Source organism: Cervus canadensis, chromosome 7 (genome assembly GCF_019320065.1).
Source record: "Cervus canadensis isolate Bull #8, Minnesota chromosome 7, ASM1932006v1, whole genome shotgun sequence".
Lineage (NCBI taxonomy): Eukaryota > Metazoa > Chordata > Mammalia > Artiodactyla > Cervidae > Cervus > Cervus canadensis.
Window position 1 is genome coordinate 58,557,103 of NC_057392.1, and position 20,066 is coordinate 58,577,168.

Sequence of the window (20,066 nt, forward strand, 5' to 3'; positions counted from 1 at the left end):
ACTCCTCTGTCCATGGGATGCTCCAAGCAAAATACTGGAGTGGGTTGCCATGTCCTCCTCCAGGGTTGAGACACTATAATACTCAGCAAAAATGCCAGCCTGGGCAGGTCAGTGGAAACTAGTGTCCAAATACTGCTTTCAGTGGCCTGAGTTCTTAAAGCTCTATTCCATCTCAAAGACAGCCCAGGCCCCTCTGCAGGATCTAGTCCTACCACCGACTATTGTGTCATCTTGCCCCCTTCCCCGGGTCTTTTCCTGCTCCCCAAAGGTAGAGCGAAGCCCCTGGAACCAGCGGCCCTCTCTCTCCCTACCGACCCTCAGACCCTTCTCCACTGGGGCCCACTTAGGCCCCTGGTCACAAAGAAACAACCATTAGCCCAAAGACTGGAAAAAAAAAGTTTTAATAAATACAAAAATCTCCAATAATGACTCTGCTCAGCTCAGGGGCAGCAGGAGTGAAGTGGGGGGGACCCTTGGTGCTGAGTGAGGATAAATTAAAAATCCCAACAAGCCAGTGACAGTATGTACAGAAGGAAAGGGGTTGGGCTTCCAAGGCAGGGACCAGAGGGTGACAAGGCCAGAGTTGGAGTGGACACGGCCTAGGTCTGCCCTGGCTGCCCCTCCCCCGTGTGGAGTTGTGGTTCCCAGAGGTAGTGGGGGAGGGAGAAGAGGCAGAAGAGAGGGGCCAAAGGCACTGGGTTTCCCGCAGGAGAATGCGGGGTCCTCGGTGCCCCTCCTTCCCTCGGCCCAGGCCCCATCCTCTTGGTCATGCGGCTTTCTGGCTGCTCCCTAGGAGCCTTCATCTTCTTTCCCAAGCTCTGGGACTGTCCTGGTCTCTGGGGCTGCTGGAGACAGAAGGGAGTGAAGTTTGGAGGAGGAACAAGGGGGTGGGGGGGACCCAGAGGACACAGTGGAGCTTCCCTGTTCTGATCTCAGAAAGGTCAGAATTCTTGAAGCAAGTCAGCACACACCAGCTGTGTGACTTTAGCCTAGTTGCCTGATCCCTTCAAGGGTCAGCAAGTTCCTTGGTGAAGAAAAAGCAATGGAGACCAAGCCTACAAGGTTGCTGTGGGAGGGGACAGGACCACACTTGTGCAGCAGAGGGCGCTGCGCCCCCCCAACCCCGGCACGTGGCAGGTGCTCCCTCCCCTCCCCAGGCATCCCAGAGCTGCCTGGGGCCCCTCACTTACACCGCCGCCGGGGTGTGCAGTGGGAGCAGCAGCGGCTCTCCTTCCCTGGGCCGCAGGACAGTGGCGGTGAACAGTCATCCCGCTCACAGTGGGGCACCCCTGCCTGCTGCAGGACAGACCAGATCCTGAGGGTCCCCAGAGGCACTGGGGCACAGTGGCCTTCAGCTTCCTAGGGGAAGCCCGCCCCCCAGGAGCCTGCCCTCCCTAGGAAGTTCCCCTCCCCCAGGCCAGGTCCCCAATGCCTACCTCACACAAGCCCCCACTCACCCCACATCTGCAGGTAATACAGCTCATCTCCCCAAAGGGGGGCACCGAAGGGTGCCAGCTCTGGCTCTCTGGGAACCACTGCCCTGCGAAACGGCAGCCTCGGGGCCCATCAGCCTGCATGGGGTCCCCCAGTTGGGGGTGCGCCCCTGAACCCACTGTTGGCAGGGAGAGGAGGGAAGGAGAAATAGACCAGTAGATGTGAGCTCTGTGAGGGCCATCTAGGCCATATTTGTCACCTAGCAGTTTCTGGCACTTCGTAAGTGATAAATTTGGATGGATGGGTAGGTGAATGAATGGGTGGGACAGGAACTGGATCCTATCACAGCCCACTAACACATGCACATTCTTTTGCTGCATGTAGATCCCTGGCTTCAGGCTAGGCACAGAGCAGTGCTGGCTAAATGCTGAATTAGCTAAGACATCCCTTCCATCCACCTTCAAAAGACATCCCTTCACCACACATCCCTCCCACCCAGGACAAGGCACTGAAGAGCCTCATCTGCCCCCCTAGAGGCCTCAGTGCCCATGTCCCCCTTACCTGGACACTGCTTGCAGCAGTCAGTGGGGTTGGCACGGACAGGCTGGGCACAGGCCAGCCGGGGACACTGCACCTTCTCACAGTGCACCTCTCCGGTGTCCCCCTGTAGGGATCCATCGAGTGAAGGGTGTCAGGAAAAAGGCAGAACATATAAGCCTTCTGCCTCCTCCTTTTCCTTTCCCATACCTCAAACGTATGACCTTTTTCACTCAGAGGTCTGGTAGTGAAAGTCGCTCGGTCATGTCCAACTCTTTGTGACCCCATGGACTGTATAGTCCATGGAATTCTCCTGACCAGAATACTGGAATGGGTAGCCTTTCCCTTCTCCAGGGGATCTTTCCAACCCAGGGATTGAACCCAGGTCTTCCTCATTGTAGGTGGATTCTTTACCAGCTGAGCCACAAGGGAGGCCCAAGAATACTGGAGTGGGTAGCCTGTCCCTTCTCCAGGGAATCTTCCCAACCCAGGAATCGAACCAGCATCTCCTGCATTGCAGGCAGATTCTTTACCAGCTGAGCTACCAGGGAAGCCCAGAGGACTTAGACTGCAGCTTTATATGCATGCCAATTCACTTCAGTCATGTCTGACTCTTTGCAACCCTATGGACTACAGCCCTCCAGGTTCCTCTGTCGATGGGATTTTCCAGGCAAGAACACTGAAATAGGTTGCCATTTCCTGCTCCAAGGGATCTTCCCCATCCAGAGATCAAATCTGCATCTCTTGTATCTCCTGCACTGGCAGGTGGGTTCTTTACTACTAGCACCATATGGGAAGCCTGGGGCTTTGTATACCTGAACTCAAATCTTCATTGTAGCCCTGCAAGGTAGGTGCTACCATATCCGCTTCTAGGCGAGCAAAGGGAGACTCAGGGACATACAGAAAGTGCCCAGGGTTACATGGAGCTAGTGAGCTGGGAGAGCCAGAATTCACCCAACTCAGCCCTTGCCCTTTTCCTATAGGAAGCCAACTCTCAAAGCCCAGAGACTGAGAGTTCCCTGTGGCCTAGTGGTTAAGGCTCTACACTTTCCTGCCATGGGTCCAGGTTCAGTCTGGGGTCCCGCAAGTCACACGGTGTGTGTGCTGTCTATGCTTAGTTGCTCAGTCGTGTCCAACTCTTTGCGACCCCATGGACTGTCGCCTGCCAGGATCCTCTGTCCATGGGATTCTCCAGGCAAGAATACTGGAGTGAGCTACCATTCCCTCCTCCAGGGGATCTTCCTGACCCAGGGATCGAACTCAGGTCTCCTGCATTGCAGGCGGATTCTTTACCATCTGAGCCACCAGGGAAGCCCAAGTCCCATGGTGTGGCCACCCCCCAAAATGACTGTCCAAAGGACTTCTCCTATTATTTTGATCACCAAGACTGGGCTTTGCTCTCCCAGAAGCCCGCTCTCCCACTGCAGATCTGAGGGGTTCCAGCATCAGAGAAAGCTGGGCTGCCATACCTTGCAGGTGCAGACAGCACACTTAATTAAGCCAAATGGGGGCACGACAGGGTGCCACCGGGTGCCTGCTGCCCGCCAGCTCCGGTCACCATCAAAATAGCAGCCTGGGGGGAGACAGCGTCCAGCGCCATTAGTGCTGAGTTCATTAGCTAGGCCCACAATCCAGGCTTGAGCCTCTGGCCAACCCCACAGTGGTCTAACCCCAGGGCCCACTTGTGGGGCAAGGACTCTAATGAAGCCTCTCAGGTGTCAGTTGTAACCTGTGCCCCTCAACCACCTCCATCCCAGTAAATACACTTCCCCTCCCACTCCCCCGCAGTCCTACCCAACAACTCCGCTGGACTCCCCATCCCTGCATTCACACACTTCCAGCTCACCCTCGCCAGGGTCCCTGTTCCTTGGCAGCCCGGGGAGGTCTTTGACATCTTGTTTCTCTGTGGATCCAAAGAAAGAGTGAAGGCGGAGGATGGCCCCCCTCTTCCTTCCCTCCCTAGAGGCCTCACCGCTCTCCGTGGTGGACCCTTCAAAACCCTCTCCACTCCAGCAGGGCACTCACCCGGGCACACAGGGCAGCACTGGTCCGGTGCCTGCACCGGGCTTGGACAGCTGGGTGGCGGGCACACCACGGGGTCACAAATCACCGTGCGTCTCTGCAGGGAGAGACTGAGGTTTGGTTCTGGGGCTCCGGAACCCAGGCCCCAGTGCGCCCCTCTGGGGCCTCCTACCTGGCAGGTGCAGAGCGAGCAGAGCGGGTCATAGTTAGGAGCCCAGCGAGCCCCATGGGGGCGCTGCTGCCCCTCGAAGAAGCAGGTGTTGGGGTCGCGAAGCCGACCGGGGCCACCTGGTTTGGCTGGCGCTGGGGTGTCTGGGCCCAGCACAGCGGGCAGTGGGGCCACCATGGCCGCCACTGCCTCCAGAGCCCCAGGCGCCTGCATTTCTTTGTCCCCTGCTGCCGCCAGGCGCAGGCCGCCCACCTCGCATTGGTTGGCAATGTGCACCTGAGAGGAGAGACAGGTTGAGGCAGCACCCAGGCTCCCTCTTGCATCTCCACCAGTGGCAGCCAAGACACCCAGAGCACCCACTGTGCCCCAGAACGGTGCTCTTAGCCACAGCACTCATCCCAGCTGCCAAGGACAGGTGGTCAGCTTCTCGCCTCATTAAGTACCTAGTCTGGCTTCACCCTCTCAACGAGCCAGGGAGTGTGTGCAATTCTACCGCCCCCAGGTTTCGGAGAGGGCAAGTGGCTAACAAAGAGCACCGCAATGCTCACCCAACTCTGACCCATCCCAACCGGCCCGCACTGCCTCCCTACCTGCCCTCGCAGCTCCCCTTGAGGGCTCCCCTTGGTGGTGATCAGCAGGGAGGCAGAGCCCTGAGCCAGGTGCCGCAGCAGCTCGGGCTCCAGGTCCTTCACCACACCCTGGGCCTGGCAGAAGACAGAAGAGGGGACAGAACAAGGCACTCTCGGACTAAGCCTACCATTCCCAGTTTCTCAGGTAAGGAAACTAAGGCCCAGGGAAGTTAAGTAAGGTCTCCAGCGAAGTAAGCCCATCAGCAATGGTGTAGAGCTCAGAAGCCCCAGGTCCATGGCAACCCAGCCCATATCGGGGGCTTGGTCCATCCCACCCACCCCTTGGAGGTCCAGGACATTACATACTATCCACATGATCCCAGCAGAGTAGGACGCAGGTGGGTAAAAGGATACTAAAAGGCTGAATCAGATTCGTACCCGGGTCTGTCTGACTCCTGAGGCTTGCCTGCTCTCTGTTTCCCCTGCCCAGGCCCACAGAGCTTTTCATGCTAAAAAGCAGCTATTTTCCAAACTGCCTCCCACCAACACCTCCTCACCTCCGGGCCGTAGAATCCCTTCAGCAGCCGCCGGGGCCCCGGCATTCCAGGAGGCCCGAGGAGGTGGGCAGTGATGGTGCCCTGTTCTGAGCCACCAAGCCCTGCCAGCAGCACTTCATAGTGCAGGTGACAGTGGGTGTCCAGAGAGAGCCAGGCGTGCCCCGCTGCCTGGCTCTGCACCGGGGGCAACACCAGGGCTCCTGCCAGGGGCACAGGCAATGCTGGATCCAGACAGAGGAGAGATGACTGATGAGAAGGTGGCCGAGAGCAGCGACTTAACCCTAGCAGTTCCCATCTCACAGAGTCCGGACTCACATCTCCCGGACTCACAGAGTCCACAAGCTAGCAGGCACTGTCCACAGGCCCAGGGCTGGGGAAGCAGCAAGGGAGAGGCCTGCATTGTGGTGAGAGGGACCATCTCCCGGCAGGGCCACCCTGAACATCCTCACCTTCTCCACATGCCAACCGGAGCTCAGGTGCAGAGAAAGAAGTGCCAGACTCTGGCCCTCTGGCACCATCCCTCACACGCTTGAGTCAGAGGACACCAAAGGTGGGGGCAGACCCCTGGAGCACTCACTGTCATGGCGGGCGCTGTGCCCACTATAGGGCAGGGCAGCCACGTGGCCCCGCAGCTCTCCATCTGGGAAGTCCTTGGTGCCCACGTTCAGGAACAGCTCGTTCTGCAGCAGCATATGAGCCCCCCGGGCACCCAGCCCAGGGCAGATACCCACAGCCTGAGGGGACAGGGAAGAGTGAGCCCTAACTGCAGCCTGCCAGGCCCCAGATGAACCCTCCTCAGCTTTCACACAAGCCCAAGATTCTGAACCTTTTCCATGTTGCTGTGCATCCCCACTAAACCCACACACACTGCCATGCACCAGTAACACCGGCTAAGAACCGGGCAGGCCCAGGTTCAGGTCCCTTCCCTGCCGCTTCCTACCTATGCAACCCGTCTTGAGGAATTATTTACGGTCTCTGATCCTTCACTTCATCATCTATTAGAGGAGTAATGTGAGGGTCAAAAATAATGTAAGCAAGGCAACCAGTGCAGTTTGTGGCATATAGAAAGGCTCAATAAATGGCAGTCATTGCTATCATGTTTATTATTATATCATCTGCTGCACTGGCCTCCCTATGTAACTCCTTCCACTGGATACAAGCTTCCTAAAGACAGGTGCCACATCTGATTTTCTTTGTACTGCAGTCCTTAGCCCAAGGCTCACTAAAAAATGAGTCCAGTGAATTAACGCATCAGTGAGAGAGACTGCAAGTGAGTGAATGATACCAAACATCCCTGCTCATCCAACATGGCTTCCCACGGGCCCTCAACACTGTCAACTCTGTTGCCTGGGCCCTGGGCCCTGGTCTTCCTGAAGTACTCACCCTGTGTCCTCCTGGCTGGAGTCCAACCATGTGGCATAGGACAGTGTGCTGGTTCCTCCGCTGAGGCTTGGTCTCCAGCGTCATGGCCACCACCTCACTGCCTGTACCTACAACCTGTACCTGGAGGGCAGGAGTGGGGAGGGCACACGAGAGTCGCAGAGAAGGGCTGGGCCCTGAACCTCTGTAGTCTAGAGCCCCACCCTGCCCTGCTGCCTTCTCACCTCCCACACCGCCCCTGCCCCACCCCTGACTCTTACTTGGTAGATCAGGGAGCCGTTTCCTAGCAGTGTAAGGCTGGCTGAGCCCGCTGCACCCGTCTGAACTGGGATCAGGGCATCTGCCCCGCAAAGGACACTTTGCAGGACTGCAAAGGGGGAGGGACAGGTGGATGCAGGCTTGCCTCATGGCCATTCACACCCCAGCCCCCAGGGTCCCTCCCGTACCCACCCTGGCCCCTCTGGCACTTTGCTGTGCCTCTCATTGTGTGTGCCCGGGGTGCCAGGCTTCACCCTGCCTCACCGTCGCAGCTCTGCCTGGCAGCAATATGTCCACTGATGCGTAGCCCTGGCCCACTTGCCCTCTCCAGGGCCATCTGCAGCTCCCCCAGCACCAGCCAGTCCATCTCCTGGGCTGTCAGGTTGGGCAGCACTTCAGCAAAGCCTGGTTCCTGGGGACAGAGGGGGGTGCAGTAGGCACAGCAAGAGGCTACAGCAGGCGGCAGTAAGAGCCAGACCCTCACTCACCTGGGCTGAGGCATTGGCTTGGAGCTCTCGAAGTAACTTCCCCTGGTGTAGAATCCGGAGCCGCAGGGGAACCTGGGCTGGTCCTGCAATAGTCGCACACATGGAACCTCTGAAAGATGGGTGCTCTCCCTACCCTCCTTACGTGTCTGCCCCCATCCCGCTTACCCCCACTCCTAGACTCCAGGAGTCCACGGAAGAGCAGCAGGAAGTGCAAGGAGTCCTCTGTGTCACTGAGAGTGAGTAGGGCGATGCCCCCTATGCCGGGCTGTGGGGGGCCCTCCAGGGTCAGGATGGCACTGAAGGTCTCTGGGGAAGAAAGGACCATGAGAGCCCATCAGAAAGTGCCCCTCTCAGCCCACTCCATTTCTGGGGGCCAAGAAGACTCTGAACTTCATGTCCAGGAGCTGTTGGCTCCCCTCACCTGCAGCCAGGGCCCGGTGCCGAATGAGAGGTCCCCAGACCTCCCCTGAAGGGTGAGCGGGTGTCACAAGTGCCACATACAGCTGCTCTGCCCTAAGGAGTCGCAGGGACAACCGAGGCACTGCCCGCCACACCCCGCAGACCTGGAGCAGAGAGACAAGAAGGCCCTCTCAGTATACAGGACATGCCTGCTGAGAGGCCCACATCTGGTGAGGAAGGAATATGGGAAGCTGCCCTCAGGCTCTCCTAGGACGTGTAAGAAACGGCCCTGAAACCAGACGCCAGGGTCCAAATCCCAGATCTTCCACTAATGAGCTGTATGACCTTGAACAAATCATATTCTGCTACTGAGCCTCAGTTCCCTCATCTGTAAAATGGGCATCATAATGTCAGTGCCTCTCTCCCACTGGGCTGTTGTGAGGACCCAAGGAGGCAATGTAGAGCATGCTATCAGCATAGTGCCCAGATGGGAAAAGCACTCATAAATGGCATCGTCTCACCAGGCCATCTTGGGTGGGGGCTGCAGGGTGTTCAAACAGGATGCTGCCAGTGGAGTCAGAGAAGCGGATTCGGGTAGGGCGGTCCAGCCTGGTAATGAGCATCCGTTGAACACCGGCTCTGAGCCTGGGCCAGAAGCGCTGCTCCAGCCTCTCCAAATTCTCCCTCCCTGGCCCCCGGCTGACCCCTCCTCCTTCCTTCCTCTTTCTCACCGCCGGTAGGAGATGGAGAACCGCAGACTGGAGCGCTGCAGCGACACTCGAGCCCGCGCCACCGCTTGCGACCTTGGCCCTGTTAGCAGCGCCACGAAGTCTGCGAGGGGAGGAAGATGTCCCTAGTGCCGACACCCGCTGCTGCGGCCCGGCGCCCGTCACAACCCCAGCTCCTACCCAGCCCCTGCCTACCCGTGTGGCCGTCTCCACGGCCCCGATCCTCAGCTCCTGGCTCCCCGCGGTCGCTGTAGCTCCGGTGCTCTGGGTCGCGTGGATATTCGAAGGCCAGGCCCGTCGGCTGCTTTTCCGGACTGCTGTGCTCTGCACCGGGGGTGGGGGACACGGGTTTCAGGTGGACAAGGAGAGTGCCAGCTGACCGTTCCATTCCAGCCCAGCCACGCGATCCAGGACCAAGCATCTCGGCCCTGCCGCCCTCCCCTCTCCGCGGAGCCAGCCTTACCCTGGGGGCAGGTCTGGCAGCAGTGTCCAGGCAGCTGGCGCGGCTGCCCACAGGCCAGGGTTGGGCACTCGGGTTTGATGTTCTTGCAGCTGACCCTACCTGCGCCCCTTGCGCGGCGACCCCATTGAGGCTGCTCACAGAGAAGACGGAAAACCGGGTGAGGGCAAGACATCAATTGTTGAGACTCAAAGGCAAGCTGGGAAGAGGCATCGCACAAGGGCAAGGTCGGCCCACGGAGTCAAGAATGCTTTGCTACCTACAAGCTGCGTGACTCTAGAGGAGTTACTTAACCTCTCTGGGCTGTGCGGTCCCTATCTGGAAAACGGGAGTAATGACAGCCTCTGTCTAACGTGGTTGTACTAGGAGTTAAGTGAGAGATGAAATGGAGCTGGCTGACACATAGTGGACGATCAATAATAGGCAACACCTGAGACTTGAAGGGGGCGCTTCCTCTCTATCCTCCCTCGTGCCTCCTCCGTCAAAAAAATTACCCAAAATATCTGCAGATTGGCTTCTTTCTCTTCAGCAGCTCCGGGTCCATCCGACGTCCCAAGACCTCAGCGCTCCCCGACCCACAGGGCCCCCGGCCACAGCCACTGGGTCCACTCACCGCCTCGCAGGCGCACAGCACGCAGCGCATCACCCCGAAGGGCTCCCCCAGGTCCGGGTGCCACGTCTCGTCCAAGGCATAGACCTTCCCGCCGAAGGAGCAGCCTGCGGGGACGGGCTTGGCTGGCGGCCGCTGTCCCGCTCCTGCCGTGTGCCCGCCCCGGGTGCTGCGGGCCGGGCCCCAGGTCCCTGGGCACCCCTCCGGGCCGCCCGCCGCGCCGAGCCACCTGCGCCCTGCGCCCCCTCCGGGCGGGCGCAGAGTTGCCCCGAGCCGGACTCCCCGCCCGCACCTCCCCCGGGGCGCCCACCTACCTGCTGCTCCCCGAATGGGCAGCGGCTCCTTCTCGGACCGGATAGGCAGCGCGGGGTGCTCGGGGCCGGCGCCGCGGGCCGGCCGGGAGCCGAGCAGCAGCAGCCCGAGGAGCAGCAGCGGGGCCGGCGGGGCCGGGAGGCTCGGCATGACGCGAACGGGACAGCTGGGGAGGCGGGAGGGAGGAGGGAGCAGCAGAGGGAGGAGGGAGACGCGAGGAGGGCCGGGCCGGGGGCGGTGCGGCGGGAGGGGGCCGGGGCCAGGGCCCGAGCGGTGCGGCGAGGGGCTCGTCGGGCGGCCGCGGAGTCGGCGCCGGGCCGGGCGGGGCGGGAGGAGCGGCCGGGAGGAGCGCGGGCGGGCGGGCGCTGACCCGGGCCGTACGCGGCTCTAGTGCCCCGGGCGCCGGCTCTGGCCCGTTTTATGCCCCGCGCCCGGCGCCCCGGCCGGGGGCCTCCTCCTCAGCAAACGGGGCGGCGGCGGCGGCTCGGCGAGGGGCCGGGCTGAGCCCGGGGGGTCCGGCCCAGCAGCAGCGGCCCGGATCGCGAGTGGGGGAGGGGAGGGAGGGGCTGGAACCGGGCAGGGGAGGAGGGAGGGGCTGTAGGGGAAGGGGGAGCGGAGGGGATAGGGGGAGGGGAGGGACCAGGGGGCGCAAAGCGGGGAGGAGAGGCGGATCTGGAGCCCCCACCCGCTGCCGGCGTCCGCAGGGCAACTGGACCAGGAGGTGCGTGTCCGGCCCGGGATGGGAGCCCCAGGCCACGGAGGGGCAGAGACGGCCTGAGGCCTGGGCTGGCCACTGCGCTCGGACTGGGCTCCTGCCGGAAGGATGAAGAATTGTCTTTAAGGATGACAACGGGCAGGACGGGCCCATCAACTCATCTTCGCCTGTCTCTGGGCCCACAGCACCTCTCAAACGCCACACCACTCTCATTGCCCAGCCTGTGTCCCTACTTCCCCTCTGAGATCTCTCCTCTTTCCTCTGTCCCTGGGATAGGAACTTAGTCAGAAACAGACTGCATCCCCTTTCTGTCTGCTGACAGCGTTTCTCTCCCTACTATTACCTGTGCTCAGGCCCATCCAACCATCTCTTCCCCAGCCTGACACACTTCCCCACCCTCTTCCTTCACCTGGGGGACCCTCTGCCTCTCCACCCTACCCACAACCTCTTTTGTCTTGCTTTCCTGGTCATGACAGCCTCCCTGCCACCTCCCACCCCCACACTCCCACCATCCTTCCAACCATCCCAGCACCCTCCTTCTTAATCTTGGGAGGCATCTGGTCTGGCTGAACTGGAGAATTCCGGGATCTAGGCCATACTCCTTAGCAGACAGCCCCATCCTTGGGAGGAGGAGCAGGAGAGAGCCTGAGGACGAAGTTGGGGGGGGGGGTGGAGGAGGTGGGAATAAGGTCAAACCAGGAGGCCCCTGAAGACAGACCGTGGGGAGAGTAGGACTGAGGAGAAAGCAGAGGAACTAGAGCCAAGGCCAGTGGAAGAGGGGGGCCAGCAGGAGGTATTTGCGGGGGAGGTTCAGCAGCTGTCTTTCCTAAGACAGGGACACATGGGCCTGGTTATTCCTCTTGTCACATGTGGAGTCGTAGGAGATGGGAGAGGGAGAAAGACAGGGCAGGCAAAGAGGGCCGTGGCACAGAGATAAGTGGGCTTAGCCATCAGAGCCATGGGGCCCCAACAGAGGGGCACCTGAACCCAGCTTAATCCAGCACACGCATTCCCTCACCTTGAAGTCCTCTCAAACTGTCCAGACTGCTTCCTGGCAATGCTGACCCCTGACAGGGTCTTCTCTTAGTACAGGCAGTACCCACATTCCCACTGGCGAAGGAGGAACAAGACATGACCCCCAGTGTGTTTTTGGTGACGAAAGCAGGAAAGCAAGAGCCTGAACAGATTTTAGCAGCAGGTGTGTTGTCCAGGGAAAAGAAATTTGGACAGCCAGGAACCAAGAGACCCACCAGTCTAAAACCAGATCTCTGTACCTCTTCCTGAGGGGTGAAAACATCCTGCCAGATTCCTCCTAGAAAAAAAAACTGTTTCCCTCCTGTCTTCTCCCCCAGCCGGTTCCCAGATTTCCCAGCTCCTAGGAAGAGACAGATCCCCCTATTCAAATCCTCCGTGCCGTATGCATGAGTGGGAGAGCTGGGCTCCATTAGTGAACCATGGTCCAGGCAGGGGCTCCAGGTCCTACGCAGGTGGGAGGAGAAAGCGTCACTTCCGGGGGTCATTGCCTGTGTCTAGTGGCTCCCTGCTCTCTGATTGGGCAGAATTGGCCTGGGCAGGCGTGTGACCCCAGTGCCCCAGAGGGGCTGTGCCCCAACAGCCACCTGTCTTCCTACCCATCTGCTCCCCAGAGTGCTGCCTGCTCTGGACCTGAGTCCTGGAGCCCTTCTCTACCCGGTGAGTGGCAAGCCAGGTTTGGAGTTAAGTGAGGGTAAGAAGGACAGGAAAGAGGAATTGGGCTCTCTGCTGGGGGAGGGGTAAGCAAACTGGAACCTCCAGGCACTGACCTTTGTCAAGAAGAGTGTGGCCTTCCCAGAATGGGAGGAGCAGGACAGAGCAGGGGTAGGGGGTGGGGTGCTGGGTTCTGAGGGACAGAAAACAGACTTGGTGGAATACAGCACAATCCTGGCTGGCCCTCAAGAAAGGGGACATGAGCCCAGGGAGAAAACAAGAAAGAAGGTGCTTTTTGGACTTAGGGAACATGGCACCGAGGTGGACACAGCCTCAGCCCCCATTCATACCCTGTCATTCCTAATGAGCTTAAGAGGTTCTGAATCCTGGGGCTGGGGAAGCTAGGCCAGGCAAGCCAGGGCACAAGGAGAGGGTAATAGGAGGAGGGCTCATGAATGTTGACAGACCTACAGGAAATCCCAATATTGAATCAGGTGCAGGCCTCTTTGCACAACTTGTGAAAGAAGAAGGAAGCCATGTGGGGGGTCCTGCAAAGGAACCGGAAGGGGTCTGCAGAGGGGGCAGGGAGGAAGGTGAGGGCTATGGGACGATATGGTGGGTGTCTAAGGTGAGGTAAGCCCTGTAAGGCAGGCATCAGCTCACCCAGCAGGTGCTCATTCCTGGGCAACTTGCTTCAGGAAGGAAGTTCCAGAACTGTTAGCCTATCTCTTCTCCTTGAATAACCAAAGAAAAACCCCAAGAGGCTTTATGTGTTGGAGTAGATAGAAAAAGAATGAGAGGTTAATTTCTCCCACATCATCTTCTCAATCTTTTAGTAACTGACTTTTATAGTTCAGTTTTATTTTGGTCCAATTCCCCTCCTCAACCCCACTCCCCAAGCTACCCCTGAGCACATTGTACATGTTTGCTAGCTCCTGGTCCTGGCCCTATAGCCATTTCCAATCTTTTCTCCAGGCTTGTGCCCCAGTGCTTCCATTCTCTATTCCCATTCCAGGTTTTCTCCAACCAAACGAGCAGAGTTACTCAGATTTTGAGGCAGTTAGATATGTGTGTACATATTCTGTCCTGCTGCTCTTGGTGGGGGGCTGGGGCACCAGAGCCACCTCAGAGGTACTGAGGAACTCTGACAAAGACGAGACACTGTATGGTACAATCACAAGATGACTGGAACAGTTGGGGCTTTAGCAGTTCTAGGCTGGTCAGCATCTCACACCATCCCAACGTCTATTCCCCCAGCCAGGCAGAGTTTCTTTTCTTTGAAACTCCATTAATTGTTCATCATTCCTGTCACTTGCAGGATAGGTTCTAGATCCTCCTGCTCCTTGGCCCACCTGTGCCCCACCTGTACCCCGCCCCACTCTGCCCAGAAGTGCAAGAGCCCAAGCCGCCTCCATGGCCCCAGGACGGATTCAGGGGAGAGGCCCCATTCAGGGAGCCACTCCAAGCAGACAGCCTGGCCAGAATGGAGCTGACTGGTAAGAAAACCCTTGGAAGAACTAGGGCCAAATCAGAACCTGGTAGAGGGAAACGAGAAAGGAAACGTGCTATGGTGGTAGGTTGGGCGGGAGGCGGCCAGTCTCCCAGGAATAAGGGCTCTGAGCAGCAGATTCCCTGGATTTCAGGTCTGGGTCCTAAAGAGGAATTTCTGGACCGCCAACTGACAATGATTTCTTCTTTATCCACCCCTTTCAACTTCACCTCTCCTCATCTAAGAATTGCTCCTCGTGGTCATCCTTCTCCTAACTGCAAGACTAACTCTGTCCAGCCCGGCTCCTCCTGCCTGTGACCCCCGACTCCTAAATAAACTGCTTCGTGACTCCCATGTCCTTCACAGCAGACTGGTGAGAATCCCCAAGCACTCTCCCTTCTGCCCACTTAACTGGAAAGATACCCTTACTACCACCACTCCCTCTCACTCCCCAATCCAATCACTGCCCTTCCAATATTGTCTTAGTAAGACCACCACCACCACCCCCTGACCCGATTACTACCCCTTTACAAAGATTATGGTTTATAATCAAATGTTCTCTTAAAAGCTCTAGTCTGGTTATATTACTCATGGAAGCCTATCCTGGTAATTGGACTACCATAACCCCCTCTATTTCGGTGCCCTCTCCACCACCCCACCAATCTTTTTCAACAGAGCCAGTGTCCAGACATTAACCCTTTGTCCACACCTGTCCTTCTGCCTGCTGTGGACTTCAGCTTGGGAGAATGGAAAACCCAGAGGGTAAGAAAGCCATCCTTTCTCTTGGTTTCCCTAATCCTGTCTTCATCTGTTTCCTACTGATTCCCATGGATTTTACAAAATTTCTGAGCTCTCTTTTAAAAAAGAGCTCCCCTTCAACTTGGCCACCCTAACCCAATATACATTCTACTATGGGGATATCTTCTGGACAAGATGATGGCTTGTGGCCCAGTATGTTAAATAGAGTCAAGGCTGACCATGAAAAGCTGGATAGAGGTCTCTCATGGCCATGCCTTTGACCTATTTCCATTCAACCGTTTTTCTTTTTTTAAGGCAAGAAACAGTAGTCAATTTATTTTGTAGCATACTATTAGCCTCATTGACCTTTAAATTCAGATTTTCCCCTTTTTTCAGCTTTATTGAGATATCATGGGCATATAACATTGTATAAGTTTAAGGTAGTATACAACGTGTTGATATACATATATTATGAAATGATTAAATTAGCTAATACCTGCATCATATCCTGTAATTAATATTTCTTATTTATTTATTATTCTGGCTGCACTGGGTCATCTTTGCTGCATGGGTTTTCTCTAGTTACAGAGAGCAGGGCCTGCTCTCTAGTTGCGGTACACAGACTTCTCATTGTGGTGGCCTCTCTTGTTTTGGAACACAGGCTCTAGGGCATGCAGGCTTAGGTAGCTGCAGCTCGAGGGCTCTAGAGCAGGAGCTCAGTAGTTGTGGCTCATGGGCTTCGTTGCCCCACAGCATGTAGGATCTGCCTGGACCAGGGATCAAACCCATGTCCCCTGCATTGGCAGGTGGATTCTTAACCACTGGACTACCAGGGAAGCCCTAATATTTCTTTTTTGTGCTGCGAAAATTTTAAATCTACTCTCTTAGCACATTTCAAGTGTACACAATTCAGTTTTATGAACTGTAATCACTGTATATTAGACCCCCAAAACTTATTGATCTTAATCTGTTCAACCTTAAGTTGGTGTGAAGAAGCAAGACCGATCTATCATCCTCTGATGACACAAAGCTGGGAGGCACACACACACACAAAAAAAACTGGGAGGCACAGCTAAAATAACAAAAGACAGAATGAAGGTTCAAATTGCTAAAAGACTAGGTCAAAAACAAAGATGTATATAACAGATGTATATAAAACTCTGGATGTATGAAGTAACTGAATAAAATCCACTTCCATCTTTCAGGCCACAGTGCCCCTGCTTCCCTCACATAAATTTATAGCCCTAGTACTTACTATGAAAAAGACCTGGGAGGGTTGGAGTGCCTCAAACTTAGCATTGTAATATTACTGAAGCAGCAGCTTCTAACTTAAAAAGTTAGAGATCCTAGGTGGCTTTAGATGTTTAACATCCACTGTGTAGAAGTATTCCTAAAAAGCTCTATTCTGAGTGGACTGCACATTTAAAGAAATTTTTATTGGAGTATAGTTGCTTTACAGTGTTGTGTTAATTTCCGTTGTACAGCAAAATTAATCAGCTATACGTATACATACCCCTGTGTTTTTGACTTCTTCCCATTTAGGTCATCACAGATCATGGAATAGATCCCTGTGCTATACCGTAGGTTCTCAGTAGTTATCTATTTTACACATGGTATCAATAGTGTATATGTGTTAATCCCAATCTCTGACTTCACCCCACCCATTTCCCCCTTGGTATCCATAGGTTTGTTCTCTGTGTCTGTGGACTACACTTAAACTACTGCACTGAATACTAGCCATCCTCTTTTAGATGCATGCTAATTTACTCAGGGGACCATATTAAACTAGCATGTCTCCAAAAGGAGGAAGCAACCTGAACAGTGAGAGGTTAGAAAATATGTTATGTGAGGAATGGTTTAAAGAAATAATTAAGCTCATGTGATTGGGTTGGAGAAGAGTGGCCATCTTATGGTAGAGCACAAAGTGCTTTAGTCTGAGACTGAAGAAACCTACTAGAAGGGAGTACTGCTGAGAAGGTCAGCTCCTCTGCCCTCAAGACACCTAGAATTCCCTTGTTTCCCTCAGGTCTTCTGAGGAACAGGGCAGGGAGGAAGGGCGATTGCTAGTGATCCCTTGTAGAGCCTGTTCTGCCATTTATCAGTAAGCCTCTTCCCTTCATCTTTATAATTTTTACGATGGTCTCGTATCTACGTTAAGGTTTTGAAAATCGTATGATCCTAACATTCTGTAGAAGGAAGACTGGATTTGCAGCACTAGAACCAAGAGGTAAAAGCTATAATAGGGCAGATTACAGAATAATGTAAGAACGGGAAAAAAAATAAAAATAAAAAGAGCTTTTCTTACTGAAATTACGTGTTAAGAGCCAGCTGGGTTACCGGACACTGGAGTTATTCAAGCAGAGGCTGATGACCAATTGTCGGGAGACTGAAGGAATTCCTGTGCTGGGTGGGACCTAGGTCCTGTCCAATTCTCAGCTCCTATGATTCATTCTGCTGGCTGCTCTTACAGACTCCCCACCCGCTATACCCTTTGAAGCTGTCCGCTTCTCTCTTCCATCTCTTTCTCAGGAGCAGACCAAGGCACAGGACGTTCTGGGAACCACGACCCTTCTGCTGGAGGCAGTGATGGCAGCGCGGGGACAGCTGGGCCACACTTGCCTCTCATCCCTCCTGGTGCAGCTTTCTGGGCAGGTCCGCCTCCTCCTTGGGGCCCTGCAGGGCCTCCTAGGAACCCAGGTAAGTCCCCAGTCAAGGGAATTAGAGAATATTTCTTTTCTGACTCAGTCCCCTTAGAAAATTCTGGAAATCCTGAGGGTGGAAGAGCTGACCTGCTAAGGAGTGCATCCTCTCAGTCACAAAGCCTGGGTTCTGGCACCTTATCTTCCCCATGTAGACAGGCGGGCATGATATCTGGCCCAGGTCTCTGGCCTCAGGCCCACCCTCTGCCCTCAGCTTCCTCCACAGGGCAGGACCACAGCTCACAAGGATCCCAGTGCCATCTTCCTGAGCTTCCAACAGCTGCTCCGAGGAAAGGTGCGCTTCCTGCTGCTTGTAGTAGGGCCCACCCTCTGTGCCAAGTGGACCCCACCTGCCACAGCTGTCCCGGGCAGCATCTCTCCATTGTTCACACTGAACAAGCTCCCAAACAGGACTTCTGGATTGTTGGAGACCAACTCCAGTGTCTCAGCCAGAACTACTGGCTTTGGACTTCCGAACAGGCTGCAAGGATTCAGAGCCAAGATTCCTGGTCTGCTGAACCAAACCTCCAGGTCCTTAGGCCAAATCCCTGGACACCTGAATGGGACACAAGGACCCTTAAGTGGAATTCACGGACTCTTTCCTGGGCCCTCACCCAGGGCCCTAGGAACCCCAGATATTCCTCTGGGAACTTCAGACATGGGCTCCCGGCCACCCTACCTCCAGCCTGGAGATTCTCCTTCCCCAGCCCATCCTCCCCCTGGACAATACACACTCTTCTCTCCTTCGCCCACCTCACCCATCCCCATGGTCCAGCTCCAATCCCTGCTTCCTGACCCCTCAGCCATCACACCCAACTCTTCTAGTTCTCTTCTAGTTGCAGCCCGCTCTCACTTCCAGAATCTGTCTCAGGAAGAGTAAGGTACTCAGCATTGCCAACATCAGCCTTCTCGTACGTCCTCTTACTTGTAGGAGAGGCCCTGGGAGACAACTGCAGCTATACAGGCATACCTCATTTTATTGCTCTTTGTAGATACTGTATTTTTTACAGATTGGTTTGTGGCAACCCTGTGTTGTCAGATGATGGTTAGCGTTTTTTAGCAATAAAGTATTTTTTAATGAAGGTATGTGCATTGCTTTTTTAGACTTGATGCTATTATTATACACTTAATAGACCACAGTATCATGGAAACATGACTTTTATATGCAGTAAGAAACCAAAAACAAATTGTGTGATTTGCCTCCTTGTGATATTCACTTTATTGTAGTGGTCTAGAACTGAATCCACAATATCCACAAGGTATGCCTTTATCAGATTTCTTGCTTTCACCTGAAACCCAAAGTCCTGGTGAAGGGGGACATGCAGGACAGAAAAAGTATAATTTTTTACTATATGCCAAAAAACTTCAAAAGCTATTTTTTAAAACCATCAATAATATTCACCAGAGCAGTTAGTTATCTCTGGTCTATTTTCTGCACAAATTTACAACTTACTAATTCTCTATATATTTTTCATGTGATAATTCTGCAAAGGCCTGACCTGGCCTGGCTTCTCAACAGAGGTGGAACTTATCTCAGAGGAAAAAAGCATGTGTTTTCTGCTCAGAACTAAGGTTAGTCTCTCTACTCTCTTTACTATCATTTTTAATGGAGCTCTGATCCCCTTTTCTTAGGAGACCCTTACTCTTGAGAAATGAATGCGAGGTCTCTCAGAAAAGTTCCTCCATAACAGACAAAACTGAGAGGAATTAAATAATGAAGAAATGAGAGGACCCAAAGCTACCTGAAAAGCGAAGGGAAGATGTCTTCTCGTGGGCAACAGATCCCCCCCCCCGCCCCCACCCCCGAGAGAAGCTAACAGGAAGCTCTGGAGAGACTTACACCCCAAGTAAGGTTGTACAGATGGGGTCAGTCAAGACAAGATGAGACTTGGATGTGACAGCTGAGCAAACAGCCAGCGCTTCAGCAGCTCAGCAGGAAGCTTCGCCAGGCGCGGGTTCCTGCCTCCCTCCTGTGGAGGTCAGGGGGAAATGCAGGAAGTGGCTTGAGTCAGTCTCCTAGGGCTCACACAGCAGGAGGGGCAAGTACAAGTCAAGTGCAAGTTGAAGGCTCATTTCCCAATTCCCAGAAGTATATAGTATCTGAAAAGCAAACCTGTGTGACCACCATAAACTCTGCCTGGGGATGTCTAGAAAAGAAGGTAAGCTTATGGGGCTTTTTGAATAAATGTCACCTTGGTACTTAGGAAGAAGAGGTTTATATTGCCCCAAACACTCCATTGCAAAGGTCAACACTACCTTCAGAGGCTCCTGTAGGAAAGCTATTGGAAGTTTTTCCCCTCCCACTTCAACTCCCCAAAAGACAGCAAAAGCTACCATTAGGTAGAGGAGCAAGAAACCTAGGGTTCCAAACACCACAAAAACCCCAGGGTCATTAAAGGCATTCCAAAACAACAGAGTGAAAGCCATCATGTCAGGAACTTAATGCACATTACCTTTAACACTCACACATCCCTATAAGGTAGGTTATTAACATCTCTGCTTTACAGACGAGGAGCAAGTTCCCAGCGGTTTCATAGCCTGTGAGCAGGAAAAGAAACACCCTACGCTGACTTAGTCTGGAGCCCAAATGCTCCCCAGTGTGGTACACTGTCCAATGTATCAGTGTCTCTATTTATCAGAAGAAATTTCCAAGTCCTTAGAGAGTACACATCAACAGTTAAATGAGTTCTGAGTAGAAAACCAAAGCTCTTGGTGGGGTGACCAATTTAGGCATCTCCAGGTGTTCCCCCCACCCCCCCACATCATGGACAGAATAGTTGCCATGGAGAAAAAAATCAACAAACACACAAAGCTCA

The 20,066-nt window shown here is 54.8% G+C and overlaps 2 protein-coding genes across 7 annotated transcripts; one reads left to right on the forward strand and one right to left on the reverse strand.

The window, feature by feature from the left end:
- Positions 1 to 382: 382 nt before the first annotated feature.
- CHRD (chordin) lies at positions 383 to 10,559 on the reverse strand. Of its 4 annotated transcripts, none has more exons than XM_043473530.1 (23): positions 9,926 to 10,559; positions 9,615 to 9,718; positions 9,005 to 9,134; positions 8,737 to 8,865; positions 8,545 to 8,644; positions 8,335 to 8,422; positions 7,836 to 7,977; positions 7,580 to 7,720; positions 7,415 to 7,497; positions 7,191 to 7,338; positions 6,929 to 7,035; positions 6,672 to 6,791; positions 5,866 to 6,022; positions 5,289 to 5,509; positions 4,753 to 4,866; positions 4,166 to 4,438; positions 3,997 to 4,090; positions 3,818 to 3,874; positions 3,441 to 3,544; positions 1,996 to 2,098; positions 1,458 to 1,612; positions 1,191 to 1,293; positions 383 to 842 (listed from the first exon to the last, which is right to left on the reverse strand). In XM_043473530.1, exons 1-23 carry the CDS (start codon positions 10,071 to 10,073, stop codon positions 790 to 792), a joined length of 2,874 nt encoding a protein of 957 aa, XP_043329465.1. In that variant the 5' UTR covers positions 10,074 to 10,559; the 3' UTR covers positions 383 to 789. The 4 variants fall into 4 exon arrangements, with proteins under 4 accessions (XP_043329465.1, XP_043329463.1, XP_043329464.1 ...); XM_043473528.1 differs by having other exon boundaries at positions 383 to 845; XM_043473529.1 differs by having other exon boundaries at positions 1,191 to 1,296.
- Positions 10,560 to 10,733: 174 nt separating this feature from the next.
- On the forward strand, positions 10,734 to 18,382 carry THPO (thrombopoietin). 3 transcript variants are annotated; one of them, XM_043473538.1, is made up of 7 exons: positions 10,734 to 11,836; positions 12,198 to 12,330; positions 13,643 to 13,820; positions 14,059 to 14,186; positions 14,489 to 14,575; positions 17,081 to 17,248; positions 17,465 to 18,382. In XM_043473538.1, the coding sequence occupies exons 3-7, from the start codon at positions 13,808 to 13,810 to the stop codon at positions 18,128 to 18,130; spliced, it is 1,062 nt and encodes a 353-aa protein (XP_043329473.1). In that variant the 5' UTR covers positions 10,734 to 11,836; positions 12,198 to 12,330; positions 13,643 to 13,807; the 3' UTR covers positions 18,131 to 18,382. The 3 variants fall into 3 exon arrangements, with proteins under 3 accessions (XP_043329473.1, XP_043329472.1, XP_043329474.1); XM_043473537.1 differs by having other exon boundaries at positions 12,285 to 12,330; XM_043473539.1 differs by lacking the exon at positions 12,198 to 12,330.
- Positions 18,383 to 20,066: the final 1,684 nt, after the last annotated feature.

Coding starts and splice junctions, on each gene's coding strand:
- THPO (XM_043473538.1), top strand. Junction 14,187..14,488: donor ATGTCCTTCACAGCAGACTG/GTGAGAATCCCC, acceptor CTTTTTCAACAG/AGCCAGTGTCCAGACATTAA. Junction 17,249..17,464: donor AGGGCCTCCTAGGAACCCAG/GTAAGTCCCCAG, acceptor CTCTGCCCTCAG/CTTCCTCCACAGGGCAGGAC.
- CHRD (XM_043473527.1), bottom strand. CDS start 10,073: ATGCCGAGCCTCCCGGCCCCGCCGGCCCCGCTGCTGCTCCTCGGGCTG. Junction 9,135..9,614: donor TGCTGTGCGCCTGCGAGGCG/GTGAGTGGACCC, acceptor CTCTGTGAGCAG/CCTCAATGGGGTCGCCGCGC. Junction 5,510..5,865: donor GCACAGCGCCCGCCATGACA/GTGAGTGCTCCA, acceptor GTCTGGATCCAG/CATTGCCTGTGCCCCTGGCA.